Source organism: Hetaerina americana, unplaced genomic scaffold (genome assembly GCF_022747635.1).
Source record: "Hetaerina americana unplaced genomic scaffold, ioHetAmer1.1.p SCAF_3, whole genome shotgun sequence".
NCBI lineage: Eukaryota > Metazoa > Arthropoda > Insecta > Odonata > Calopterygidae > Hetaerina > Hetaerina americana.
The window spans coordinates 31,800,431-31,815,707 of NW_027286874.1; the positions used below are offsets into that span (position 1 = coordinate 31,800,431).

General features: G+C 40.8%; 1 protein-coding gene across 1 annotated transcript; it reads left to right on the forward strand.

Annotated features, from left to right (window-relative positions):
- Positions 1-4,793: 4,793 nt before the first annotated feature.
- LOC139689982 (homeotic protein proboscipedia-like) lies at positions 4,794-6,347 on the forward strand. Its single transcript, XM_071587142.1, has one exon. It carries the CDS (start codon positions 4,794-4,796, stop codon positions 6,345-6,347), a length of 1,554 nt encoding a protein of 517 aa, XP_071443243.1.
- The last annotated feature ends 8,930 nt before the right edge of the window (positions 6,348-15,277 follow it).

Sequence of the window (15,277 nt, forward strand, 5' to 3'; positions counted from 1 at the left end):
ACATGAAATAATGATTAATTTTATGGTTGAGGTTGCCGGAATAATAGGTTTCAGGCATAAATGAAGACGCTAGATTTCAGCACAGACAAACATACTGCGAAAAGTGTACGATTAGAATGTCGCCATGCATGATGGAATATATTAGAAATATGGTAGGCAGCCAATTTATGAATCGAATAGCTTGCCATCCGTTTCTAACATGAAATATTAGGTCATTGCTAATGAAGGAAACATTTTTCTAAAACAAATACCTGAATATGCAATTCCTTTCTAATGGTAAAAAATTTTTGATTACTTCCCTCGGAACAGAAATACCTATTTTATTAATACATCATATTTTCGACGCTTTGGAATGTAAATCGAAGATTATTCCTATTGCAGGTCGTCTCTCAAAAGTTTCCTCAGAACTTACGTCAGTTTCATATTTCCGAAGGTAGGATAAAATATTTCTATCGGATCCAAATTGGTATTTTTTGAGACTCGTGGGTACAGGCAACATACTGACGACATTTCGCAAGACTTCCCCATTCCGAAGGGACCTCGAGCGTGTGCAACTCACACAGAGTTGGGGAAGATGAAACGCACCTACCGGAAGTTAAGGGGTGAGAGAGCCAATTTGGAGCGGATTCGGATTGGAGATGGCGAGAAAGAACTTTTCTAGCACTTGGAATCAGACGCAGGTACCCCCTCCATCGCTCGCCTTTCCATTCCTTCACCATATACACGTACGTCCCCTATCCTTCATCCCAGCTTCTCCCTGCAAATTCGTCCATACCCCGCTCCCAAAACGCCTTCTGTTCCAGGCGGTGATGGTCCCTCACCTCCCTCGCTGTCTCCCTTCGGACCCTTTCTCCCTTCCCTTCTACAGTCTTACGAAGCGGCGACAAAAGACTGATGCCACGTGATGCCAGGTAGAATTTAATATAAAGGCTCACCCTCCCCATTTTACCCTGTGCTCCCCGATCGTCTCCTCCCTACACCCTCTCCTCTCCCGATGCAGCACCCACTTAGGGACAGCGGCGTGGATCCACGGTCGCCATCCCCGGCACCCCTCTCTCTGCTTCCTTCGCCCTCTCCACCCCCCTTTAACTACTAACCATTCCCCATCCCATCATCCTCACCATTCTGCTCTCATTCCACGCACAGCCTTCGCCCGTTGCGTGTCATCTCGAGCCCCGCATTTTTTATTCCTCTTTTTTTAGTCTCAACTGCAAAAACCCTTTCCCCGCCCCAAGCAGTTCGATATCTAAAATCGTGCCTTCGCCATTTTTCTTCCTTCAATTTGTTCTTCTTCCTCCTATTCATTCCCCGTATTCGGCAAAGTTGGAATTCAAGAAGACTAGGATTAACAAGAGAAAATTAATTTTCCAATATGGCCAGATCTCCAAAATGAAGAGTTAAGAGCTTTTACGGGGGAATGAAACCATTTGTCATAGGAAGCACTTTAATTCGCCCTTTGAAACTTCAGCAACAAACTTAGGCTGAATAACTCTTTGAATCTTTCACATTTACGATTTAACGCCCGCTTCCTGGTATATCTTCAGCTCCAGGAAAATAACCTTTTATTTCCCCAAATTGTAACATGGTTAAACAAGTTGCTGCCTGGAAGGCTAGACATTAGATATATACGTATTGTCATTTAATGAAGTCGCAAACCATTATGTTTTTGGAATTGAGAATACCCTTGAAGTTATTTTGTAGAACTAAACCAGTCTATTAGTTAAATACTATGCCAAAAGTTCGTAAATTCACCCACCGTCTCTAAGTTCATCCCTCAAACGAATGAATTCTGTTATTTGGTTGAATACATGTTACAGAAGTCGTCCCTCTGCCTCCTTGCAACCAATCTCTCATCCAGCAGTCCCTCACACCCCTTCTCTGCAGATGTTCCCCCTTCCGCCCTCACTTTACTTCGCCATCAAGCACCCTTCTTCCCTTCGAACGCGCGGATGCCCCAAGTCATCATCTTCTGGCGAAAGAGAGGGAGATTGAGGAAAAGGGGGCCTCCTTCTCTAACCACCCCACCCCCAATCCCTCCTGAATCCTGCGACTGCCTAGTACGTATTTCCCGAATCTCCTCCCCCCACCTTTCACTGTCTCCGCGGCACAAGTGTCGGCAGGACAGATTCTATTCATTTCGCGTCGCGTCCCGTTTAGACTCGCATTTGACTTTTGACAAATGGAGCATCCCTCCATCCCGTTCCAACACCCACCCAAAACCTCATTTGGTTCTCATACTTCCCCACCATCTATTCTCCTATGCGTATGTGTATTTCGAGGAAAATGGCAAAGGCAAGGGAGTGGGATGGAGGTGGGAGGGTTAGGACCGTTTTTTGTGAATGGAAAGAAGGGAAGGCGAGTCAGAAAAGTGCACAGGTGGAATGGTGAAAAGAATGCAGGCAGCGACGACTCCTTTACTAATGCTTAATCCCGACCGGAGTGTTATAGTTGCGTCCCGGGTAGGTGGTATTCAGGAATAACCATTGGAGGATATGTTGGAAGGTCAGAGTACTATGTGAGAGGAGCGTGCGGTTGGCTTTTTTCTCCCATGATACATAGGGTCTAGGGTCTCACTTGAGAAATCGAATTACGTAAACATAATTCAACTTACAATATTGCGTATTACTTGTTCCGTGATCAAAAAGAGACCGGTATAGTTCAACTTCTTTCTATTTAGGCAGATATCTTCTTTAATAATCATTAAATTCCTGTTCGTTCTATTGATAACTTTTGTGTACCTGAATATGTGCATGTACTACAGTGAAATAATGTCTTTTCAAAACATAAGAATCATTTCGTATATTTGTTTTTTATTCATAATATATCTCTCTAACACATAATTTAAAATACTTTTTAAATTGAAGATATTAAAACTTTACCTCTATTTTTTCTATTTTGCACTCATTGAAAGGAATAATGAGAAAAATTAAAGGCCCGGAATTAATAAAATAATTGTAATATAATATTTTGACTTGTTCCTAAAATACTTGGTGATATACAAAATTATCTATTTTAATGAGGATATAAATTAAATGAGTATTATTATGAACTATTTTTCAATTAAAAAATTATAGAAAATATGCTTGTCCGATATTTTCTGCAATAGTAGTTCTATAATTATTAAACCTTCAATTTGCGAACGAATAAAACTAAAGCTACATCGCAAACTAACTTCAATTCGAACCTAATTATTTTTTGCATAATATTTCGATATAGCTTTTCAATTTGATTAATGATAAATTGTGCTCATTTTCAAATCTCCATAGTAAACATTTATTATTCATGGAATTTTTTCTTCTATTTCAGAAAATGGTCTCCCGAGGCGTTTGAGGACAGCTTACACAAACACTCAGCTTCTTGAGCTCGAGAAGGAATTCCACTTCAATAAATACCTTTGCCGGCCGAGAAGGATAGAGATTGCAGCATCCCTAGACTTAACGGAGAGGCAGGTCAAGGTGTGGTTTCAGAACAGAAGAATGAAGCATAAGAGACAAACTATGAGTAAACAAGGAGAAGACGGCTCAGAGAAGGGGGAGGGTGGAGGAGGAGGAAAGGGCAAGATGGGAGAAGGAAAGGGCAGTTTATTAGACGATAAAAAAAGTTGTCAAAACTGTGACCTGGCTCCGGGAGGCTTAGGGGAAAGAGGAAAAATGGCCAAGAACAACAATAGCTCTTCACAGAAAAATCAAAATTCGACAGGTGGTTTCAACACCAACAGCAACGCAAGCAGCGCAAGTAGCGGCGGCAGCACGCCCTATGACAAGATGGGTATGATGATTGACGAAGAAGACGAGGTAGTCAACGCGACGAGGCCAAGTAGCGGAAGACGAGGAAGAATGATTGGGGCTTCTAGGAATACCGAGGACGGAGATGACGACGATGAGGAAGACGAAAGGGATGACGAAGACGAAGACGATGATGATTCTAGGTCCGACAGGAGTGGCGTTGGTACTCCAATGACCAGAAAAATGCCAGCGACACCTAATAGAGACGTTAAGGTTGAACGTGCATCAAGTCCCCCGACTACCATCACCACCCTCGGTGTCATGAGTGGAACGGACATGCCAGCGACGGCAATGAAAGGAACGCCAAGAATGTCACCAATTGGCATAGCTCCCAAGTGTAAGAAGGAACCTGGAAGCATCGGCCCCGCCATCGTGGGTCTACACGAAGGACAGATTTGCGTCGGTCCTTCCCCTCAACCCACACCACCTCAGAGCCTTCCATCGCAATTAACTTCAGCTGGTGGCAGTCTGACGCCGTCCACGCCAGGGACACCGCCGCAACCCAGTCCTCAAGGTCCCGCAGCAGCAAACGGCCTCTTTAGGCACAGTTCCCCGACAGCGGCTACAACGGCAACCTCTGCCACAGCGTCCAACGTGGCCGGTGGAGGTGGAGGAATCCACGTCAGTCCTAATCCGGCTTCGGTAGCAGCTGGCCCAATGGGTTCAATGGCTTCCTCCTTGCATCACAATAACGGCGTTAGCAGCGTTGGCAGCAGCAGCAGCGTTAGCAGCTGCAGCAGCTCTTCTAGCAGCAGAAGTCAGACTCCTCCAAGATACCACTCGGCTCCAATGAAGAGACAGTCTCCTTCAATGGCTCAGACAACTCACAACGTAAACTTATCGGCAGTACAGCAGAGGCAGCAACACCACGCGCAGCAGCCAACATCCTACGGTCACTGCGCGGCCGAGTTTAGAGGACCCCATCACGCAAGGGCCGAGTACAACAGATCTGGCCACATGATAGGACTTCAGCAGCAACGGATGGGAGGGGCGTGTCAACCCCCAGTAATGTATTACGGTGCCAGGGATTACACTCACCATCAGCAGCACCAAAGCGCCACTCATCAACACTCCCAAATGACCATGCATGCTGGACAAATATCTCAAGGTCATTGCAATTCTCCTCGAATGATATCCACATCCTCACCCGGAATCCCTGTGGCTCAATCACAGCAAGACAACTATTCCCCTCAGCAACACCCAACACAAATACAACCTCACAGTCACTGTACAGTTGGTGGACCCGGCACAGTAGCGGCGGAGCCATACGCAATGCAGACCTCTGGTAGACACGGAATTCCAGCAAATACTCAACACATTGCATCGACTGGTGGAGTTCAACAGGGAAGAATGGGTGTCGGAATGGCAGCTGAATCTCGGACTACTGTTCCACAACAGCATCATCCACACTCGCAGCAAACGCATGCATCTTCGCCGAGGCACGCTTTCCAATATCAATCGTCCGTGCATGGAAACCAATCCGTTCACCCAGGAAATCAACACCAGCTGCACCCGCAGCATCATCACCACCAAGCACAGCAGCAGCCACCTCATCAGTATTTTGGATCCGGAGGATACAATTCAACGAATACTGGATATCATCATCCAAACCAGCAGGATATTCAGCAGTACGCAGGGTACAATGGAGGTATTCCCCCTGGCATGCAAACGCACCAGCAGAGTAACACAACGCAGCATCAAAATGTTGCATCAACGCATCATTCGTTTAGAGGTCCTGAGGGAACTCACTCATACCATCACGCTTACGGAAACTCGGGTGCTAGCGGTGGTTCTCAGGTTGATCACTATCAAAATTCTGGTGCCAGTAATTACGGCAGCGCAGGCTATGGACACCAGGGAATGGGAGGTGAATATATAGGCGCAATATACCCGAATGGAGGAGGAGAAGGAACACAACAGAGCATGCCGGGAACACATATGCATGACCCTGCATACTACGAAGGCGTCCATCACCATCCTTACGGAGGACACATGCAAGAGGAGTACAGAGGAGCACATCCTTCAGGGGGTTCACAGCCCCCGGGAGTTCATCCTCACGGAACTACCCCACAAGGAACACCAAGCACGCAACACCCCAACTCGACCACTACCGGACAGTCTTCGACTCCCGCTCACCATCCATCACCCACAAACCATCACCCACCTCAGGCGCCGCCGCAGCCTCCCCCGACAACTGGAGGTAACGCAAAGCACCTTCCAGGTGCAATGGGGCCTCCTGGACCCGTTGTTGTGAACGGAGGACCAACGGTTTACTACGGCGAGACCAACATTCAGGGGAACTTCGGCACACCTACATCACCGGGAGGAACATTCCCGTCGTCAAATGCTGGAACAGTTCCAACTACGGAAGCGGCACAACAGCAGCAGGAGGCAGGAGGTCAGCACGAAGTTGTGGCAATTCCTCAAGAAAATGACATGAACTTTGGTTTTAACTTTTATGAGCAAAATAATCCTTCCGAGAACTCTAATAGTTCCTCGGATTTTAACTTCTTAACTAATCTCGCGAATGACTTTGCTCCTGAGTATTATCAGCTCAGCTGAAAGAATTTTTTGTGAACGCGGTTTGGCTGTTTGCCAGATAAAGTGAATAAACTCTACAATTAAGTTATATAAAGTGAACAGTTTTAGCTGACCTCGTACGCGTTTCATGGTGAGGTGATGTGTACTTAAGTTTGAGGGACACGATGTCGTGCCTCTGCCTTTAAGAAGAACTACTGTGACATAATCACATAACAAAAAGATATTTCGGGACGTAAATATTCTGTCGTAACACATTTTTTATTGAGTAAAAAATCTATTCGAAGACTCTATCATGTTTAAAAGTGTTGTTGTTGTTCCTTTCTCCATTGTTTGTTGTAAATAATAGCTCGCACATTGAGTAGTGTCATAGAAAATAACTTAATGGACCATGGTACTTGTAGAGCATGGGTAAGTCATTTAAATGAAAACATTTTATCTTGATTAATTCTAGAAGTGATCTGCAACGAAAGCATTTTTCTCTTCGAGATTGTGCAGTTTTCATATGAACTGGCAAAAAGGAACTGATATTTTATTCGAGTTGGAAAGACCGCTGACAGCATATTTGTGCATTACTCCTACCTTGGATCAATTGCAAGGTTACTCAATAACCTTATAGTAAAACCATAATTTTGTTCTGGTTTTGTTGCTGATAATGTGGAAACAATTAATAAAGATGTTTTCAGCATAAACTGAATTAAAATAATTGCTTCATAAATGCAAAAATAAAGGTAACGCTTTTAAAGAGCACTTTATTGTAATTGCAAATTTTGACCACTATGAAAAATGACGTTATTATTGCCTATTTGCCTCTGCCAAAGGTATTATTAGAAGCAACGTTTACACTTTGTAAATTACAAAATTAATTGTAAGTAGAAGTTCATAAAGACTGCTAGTCTTTGATGATTTGTTCCATTAAGCAATTTTATACCAGCGCAGTGTGTAAAAATATGTACATAGCAGTGTCTAAAGAAATATATTTCACATAAAGAAGAATTTACTACTTTTCATTATTCTATTTCGCTGTGAGCTTTGAAAAAAGAGCTCTTAATGTGTAAAAATCATTGCAAATGTAAGATAGGAACCAAATAAATGCATAAATGAACATTCTAAAATACAATATGAAACAAAGGTTGCATGAGCACGGTGAAACATACATGTACATGTATAATTTGCATGAGATATTACGTTAACACATGCAGGAAAAGAATTGATGAAAATTGCGAGAAAACGACGAAAATAATAGTTAACTGAAAATTTTGGACATTTTTCCCATTTTTTTCTTCTTCGTTCACATGCATTGTTAACCCATCGTAATCACTTATTAGATGAATACCTGTCTGACACTTAAATCCTTGCCTTTATAGTTCTTTACCTACGAAAAAGAAGCAAGTTCCCAGGAGATATATTCTTACCAAAATCATGGGAAGTAAAAATATTTGCTGAAATTACAGATGTTTTCTTACGAAAAACAATTTCATGAGGTACATCCTTAGGTAAATGGAATGAATCGTATTTTACTTTACATTAATGTAAATATCCAAACACCTTTGCACGAGATGAAAATTTCTGGCCTAAAAAACAGCAAATTAAGGAATAAAATGTACCAGTAATTTATGGAAACATATTAATGGTTTTTCTTTCCTGGGTTACCAAGGCCCAATAAAAACTGCTATTTTTGTGTTGGCGTCACTGGGAATTTGCCCGAGCCCTCGGATCAGCTGTCCAGCGTTCCATCCACTGGACAACCGCCCCCTCTCAAAGACCACTTTCACAACCATTTTCACGATAAATCTTTAAAATTTAATGTATTCATAATCCATCATAAGACAGAGGAACATTTTCTCTGCATAAAGATTCTTCAAATATTTTAAAATTTTATAATATGATAAATTCAAAGAAACAGTGGACAATGTCGCAAAATTAACTTTGGTTGAGTTACCAGCTAATGTGCCCATAAATGCGAAATTTCCACAGAGCTACGCGTGAAAGGTCTCTATCGGGAAATAAATAAGAAATTAGCAAAATAAATTCCACTATACTTCTAGGTATCCTGGGTTCGATGTTAAAATTCATATTGCTCCTTTATTAGCCTATTATTACTATTGGAGACAATTGAAAAAATCATTGGAACAGTTGTTCAATAATGCAGTGCTGAAATTTTCACGGACTGCTCACGGGAACGTTTTCTGTCTTTCAAATAAAGGCAGTTGACGTCATCGCGGACTACGAAGCAAGAACTTTCGATTATATATTCCATCTGATTATCATGCATACCAATATTTGCAGGCTAATCTTTCTGAATTCAGTTAAGTACAAAATCAATGATTTTCCGATTGGAAATGTCGAACTAAAATATTGAATAAAAGTGAAAACATTCGTATTCTTTCAATAATTTCTAACCCATCGATTTATATTTTGCAAATTCAAATCATTCAAAACAGATTTTGAATTCCCTTTTCCTCTTTCAGATGGTCGCCATTGAAGTTCCAGGCACATTCAAAATGGCAAAGATAACTTTCGACCGAAAGGATTAATTAATTAATAGATATTTTCCTCTGATGCCGTTGAACAGAAATTTCGGCATAAACATTACAGCTTAAAATTTGGCCATCACAAAACTTGAATGAACAAAAACTTAAACATTTAATCAGTGGTTTCTATTTATTTTAAAGTAGTTTTTTGGCGGTACCTAGCCACTATTTATTTCTAAGTAGTGTGGGAACATCCAATTTGTGCGATTTAAAAAGATCACTCTCATTCTTCCTATACCCCGGTTTCCCAAGGTTTTCCTTTTTATTGCTGCCTTCAAAATACTCGTACCACTCCTTTCTTCGCCCACCCTATGTAAACTTCGGCCTTTGTCGCCCTTATTATCCAATGTTTTTTCTGCCTTCTCCGCCACACATACACCTCAGTCTACGCACGTCCTCTTGCGTCATAGATCAGATCTCACAAACTTAATGCACTACGCTCCATATTGTTACCTTCACTAATCTTTTCTTCAAACCTTTACTCAATATACCCATCATCAATGCTCTTTTACTCGCCAATGGCGCTATTGCAATACTTCTCCTAATGGCTCTATTGCTATGCCCAATGCGATCCTCTAAAAAGTACCCAAATTATTTAAATTCTACATCTACTCTAGTTTATTTCCTCCTACTTTAATATTTAACTTAGCTCTCCTACTTCTCAAGAATTGCATTAATATTGTTTTATAATGGTTGATTCTCATTCAGTACGTCTTGCATTTTTCCTGCAGATAATTAAATAAAACCTTCATTTCCTTGGCCGTCTTATTCACCAAAAAAGGCGCAGGTACACTTGGTAAATGGCAGATGATTCAGAAGGGTATCAGTGAGATTATATTCTGGTTTGACACGAGTTTAGGAACAATGATAAATTCACCCAGCTTCCTGGGAGCGGATGAGGGCTCTGGCCACAATTTAGTTGCTATGAAATGTTCCGTCCGTTTCAAAAAGATAAGGCAGGGGCGGGGAGTTAGAAAATTGAATGTAGAAGCATTAAATGGATTGACAAGGAAGGGGTACCAGTAGGCTGTAGAGAAAATCATGGAGGATGGAAAAGAGCTGAGTACTGTCGAGCAAAAATGGGAATGTATCAAGGAAGGGACATCGAAAGCCACAAAAGACACTATTGGAACCGTTAACCCGAAAAGGACTTGGAAACCATGGATCACGGATGAGATGATCACAAAGATGGATGAGCGGAGAAAATGGAAGAATGTAAATACAGAGTTAGGCAAAATTAAGTACAAATAATTAAACAATAAATTGAGGCGGACAACAAATAAAGCAAAAGAAGCATGGTGGAAGACGCAGTGCGAGGATATGGATGGTTTTCAGAGGAAGGGTGAAATTGGTGCGCTATACAGCAAGGTTAAATCTTTCTCGGGAAGTAAGAAGGGAATATCTATGCTAAACGTTACAGATAAGTTGGGTAAGATAATAATTGACACAGGAAATATCCAAGAGAGATGGAAGGAATATATAGAAGAACTGCATAATAAAGAATTTAGACCAACAAAGTTAGACATAGAAAAGGAACATGACCTGGAGAAAGATAGCTTAGGTCCAGGCGATAAGATAGAAAGGGCATTAAGGGAGATGAAACTAAATAAGGCCGTGGATAATATCCCTGTGGTGGATAATATTCCTGCGGAACTACTAAAGGGTTTAGGAAAATGTGGTAGGAAGAGGATATATGGGCTGATTCATAGTAACAGGAAGAAATCTGGCCCCGGAAGGCTTTGTGGGATCAGTTTTAGTTCCTATTCCGAAAAAGGTAAAGGCTACATCATGTGGAGACTACAGGACAATAAGTTTGATATCCCACGCAGCTAAAGGTGTTCTAATAATCATCAACAAAAGGATAGAGAGTAGGGCAAATGATTACTTAGGGGATGATCAGTTTGGGTTTCGGAAGGGGAGAGGAACGCGTGCTGCCATTGCAGTAATGAGATCACTAATCGAGAGGAATATAGGATATAATCAGGACGAATTCGCCTGTTTCGTAGATTTCGAAAAAGCGTTTTATAGAAAGAATTAGGAAAAAATAATGAGTATATTGAAGGAAATAGGAATAGATTGCAGGGATAGGAGGCTAATCCGTAACCTGTACATGTCTCAGACGGCTCAGGTGCGAGTGGGTAATGGGGAGTCCGGATGGGCAGTGTTAGGAAGAGGTGTAAGGCAGGCATTATCACCGTTGCTGTTCAACCTATATGTGGAGGCAATGATTAAAGAGGCATTGGCAGAATTGGAGGTAGGAATGAAAGTGGGCGGGGAATTCGTAAAATCAGTTAGGTTTGCTGATGACCAAGCTTTAGTTTGTCAGTCAGCCAAGGGGCTGCAAGCATTGCTGAGTGAATTGGAAATTCAGTGCGACAGGTATGGGATGAGAATCAATATTAATAAAACAAAGGTTATGCGATTTTCTAGAAAGAAAAAGGCCAAGCTTAACATTAAAATAGGAGGGCAAAAACTAGAGCAGGTAGAGCAGTTTACGTATCTCGGTAGTGTTTTGGACCAACACGGTCAAAGTAGTAGGGACGTAAGGAGAAGACATGCACTAGGGAAAGAGGCTCTTACAAGGAGGAGGGAGTTGATGACAGGGACTTTGAGTAAGGATATCAAGGAAAGACTCGTAATAACTTTGATATGGAGAGTAGCTTTGTACGGCGCGGAAATATGGTCATTGAAGCAGGAGGATTGATGTAGATTGAAGGCTTTTAAAATGTGAATGTGGAGAAGAATGGAGGAGGTGAAATGGACCAAAAGGAAAACAAATGGGAAATACTTGGTATGGTGGGCGAAGAGAGGGGTTTGTTGGGAGAAATCCTATGGAGGCAGGGAAAGTGGATAAAGGGGGCATTGACCGGCAGTGGGATGCTGAAGACTGTGATAGAGGGGAGAATGCTAGGCAAACGAGGAAAGGGCAGGAACAGGATAGGGATGTTGAACGGGATGAAGAGAGGAAGGAAGTACTCAGAGATGAAGAGGGACCTGATGTAAAGTAGGTTGCTGGATATTGTGTTTTATTAGGAGTTACAAAATATTTATTTGGCAGTTGTGTGCATCCAAAAGCCTTCATTAACCGGTAGACTACATTATAATATATATATATATATATATATATATATATATATATACACACACACATATACATACATATATGTATATACAGAGTGCGACAACATAACTTCCTTTTTTCCAACGCACAACGCCTTCAAAAAAGGAAAATTTGTTGCCGGACCCTGAATAAAATCAATAATATTATATACGTTCACCTAAACAGATTATGAAGAGTTCGCAGGAAAACAAGCGGCGAAACGGATATTGTTTTAATTTGTAAAAGTTTAAATACGAATTTTGAATTTGAACTAAAATCCATATGCGCTCTTTATTATATCATTTGATTTATGCAAAACTATTATTTTTCGGGCAAGAATTAAAAAAGAGAATTTGAGGTTTAAAGTAATAGCAGAGCGAAGGAGAAATTTGGGGAAGAGAAAGGTATGAATGTAGAGAGAGAGAACGAGAAAGCAAAGGGGGAGGGTGATAGTCAAAGGAACACACGTCTCAGTAGTTAAAGGGGTGACATGACACCGCGGGTCGCAATGGAAATGCCTTCATTTGCATGGGCTTTCTTCGCTGCCATTATTTTTTATTCGCCTCCATCGAGAGTCACGTGCTGATCATTAGGAGAACGCGAAAGAGAGGTAAAGCCAGAGAGCCCGTACCGAGTATGGGCCCGACAAGCTATTCTGGCCAATTGAGTGTTTTTCATTCTCTTTGGACCTTTCTACGTTGAGACGTGGAAGGATTTTTTGAAAAAGCAATTGGTGTCAGATGGCGCGGCTAAAAGCGGTAATTTCGAGTGGAAGACCGCGCAATGATTGATTGGCGTGTCCTCACAAATATTGGATCCAACCAAAGTTTCTAGATATTTGGAAGAATTCCTTGTCTGGAAGACTTACTCGTATATAAATCGCGAGATTTTTAAAATAGCCGATTGCATATGAAACTCTTCGTTTAATTTTGGACTATTATATTCATTGCTCGCCTAATTTTTGAAAAATATAGTAGTGTAAAATGACAGTCCTTAAAGGCCTTCTATGAATCATCTGATTCGAATCATAAATAGGTGAACATTTGAGTAAGATGCTATTTCATGCAGGCATGCCTTCGCACCTCTACGGAGGAGCCAATGAAGTGCAATGCGTTTCCCGTTGACTAGGCATTTCAGTTGTCCATAAGTTGTACAGATATTTTATTAGCCAACGAGTAAAACGAAACAGTAATTTGCACAGTTCGGCACTGAAAGCTTGAATTATATTCTCCTTAACTGTCAATCTCTTACGAAACTCAGATTGTCCAGACGTTCAATTTCTTATTCCATTGAATCCAGTTAACCTCCGAACAAAGTTTCAATAGCCAGGCAGTGCTTTTGACCATCAATCATTTTATAGCATATCTAAACTTCGAAATGAACGAAAAGTGAAAGGTATTATGCACGCACAAGAGGCACCCTAATAATTTATAGGGATTCTTGATTAATGTCGCCGTCTAGCTTCGACCTAGCTCTATGCGACTAAAGGCGAAAGGAACTATATGGGTAAGCTAATACTATGACAGAAAACACCTTAGAACAAGAATGTGATGCGTATCTGAATATTATCATAGACTCAAACTTCCAGCGCCGAACTTCACACACCGCGAGGAGTCGTGATAGTCGCTGAAATCCCTGTGGCTATACACACAAAAGCATTTATTCTCATGCTTGTACGGTGGCTGTAAATCCTATACTTCAAATGCTGATAATTATCATTTTGAAACTGGTCTCTTGCTATTAGCAATGAGGAGGCCACATGAAATCAGTCGCTCCAGATTCATGGTGATTCTTATCCCCCTTTCAATCGCATTAGAATCTTTCCAAGGATTTAATTAACCGAATCTTACAATCACCTCTATTATTTCATAACTTTTTGACTGTTACTGGCTGAATGTAATGTATTCTATCGAATGCCTATTTTCTTTAATGTTAAAGATCACCATTTTAGAGCGTTACGATTTCAGCGCTTGAACGTACAAGCATCTCATTTGTGTGTACCGCAATCGTGAAATGTTGGTCAAGGGAAGAAATGAAAACCACAAAGGTTGTTTAATCGTGCGTTATGGTACATATGTTAATCTGTGACGATTGATTGATAATTCCCACTACGAGAGCTTAATAAATCATTAACTACGCCAGAATTTTGAATGCAACATATATAAGAAATGATCCCGCATTACCACCTTAATTGATAGAGGTATGATATGAGGGTAATAAAATGCAATAGTATGGCTTAAATATGTTTTACTTTAAATACTCGTATATTGGGTGATTGAAGCACACCACGATGACAACATAGTTTATCTACCAGGCATCATAAAAATCGCGTCCTACTAGTGCACGGACGTTTTGACCTATTAAATTACATGAGGCGTGAACAGTATGCAGCGTAGTTCGATGCCATGAACTTGATTAAACGCTATGAAAATTCTGACCCCTATTAAGTATACAAAATAAGATGACAGAATATACTAAGGTATGGACGCAAAAAAATGCAAGAACATAAAGTAATTTTAATCTGAAAATTATAAGAAGTATTTAATCCCAAAAATATTTCTCAGTGTGTCTTTAGTCTAATGAAAGAAATTGAAGTCGTTTGGACGTGTACTACATTGTTGCATGAGTTCAGGCATTGAGTTATTTAAGAAAAATTAATAGTTAATTGTGATGATTCTTTTCAACGGTATCGGGCTCACTCCTGCAAACATTCACCTTGTGGAATAAAATAAACTTATTAAAATTCACTCAAAATTATTAACAAATTGGTTCCATTACATAGATGACATCTTCAGGTGGAAAATGCATCAATACGAGGGTGGTCTGAAAAGTTTCCGACCAAACAAAGATGCAAGACATTTTTTCTGCAATTTTCTGATATTTTCTGAAATTTTATGAGGCCGGAAACTTTTCCGACCACCCTCGTATGCCACCTATGTGATGAAACCGATAGTAATGTGTCAACCATTTTTGTTTTGGATTTTAAAAAGTTTATTTTATTCATTGGGATAAATCTTCTTTGGATTATTTATGAAGAGTCAAGAAGGAAGCGGAAAGGGAAGTGCTTAGGTGGAAAGAGAGAAAAATGGGGTGTGTAAGTAAACGCTTAGAACAAAGATTAGCGTGATCGCGAAAATCCAATTACAGGAATATTTAAGTGACGTAAAGGGAGAGTAAAAGAACTACAATAGTTATGGTCAGCCGTTCAGCTGGATCGCAAGAATAGTGGTAATGGTGATGATATCATCCTTAAAGTTATGGACTATTACAGAAGTCATGACGGGCACGGAAAATATACATTACACTCAATAAAAATAGCA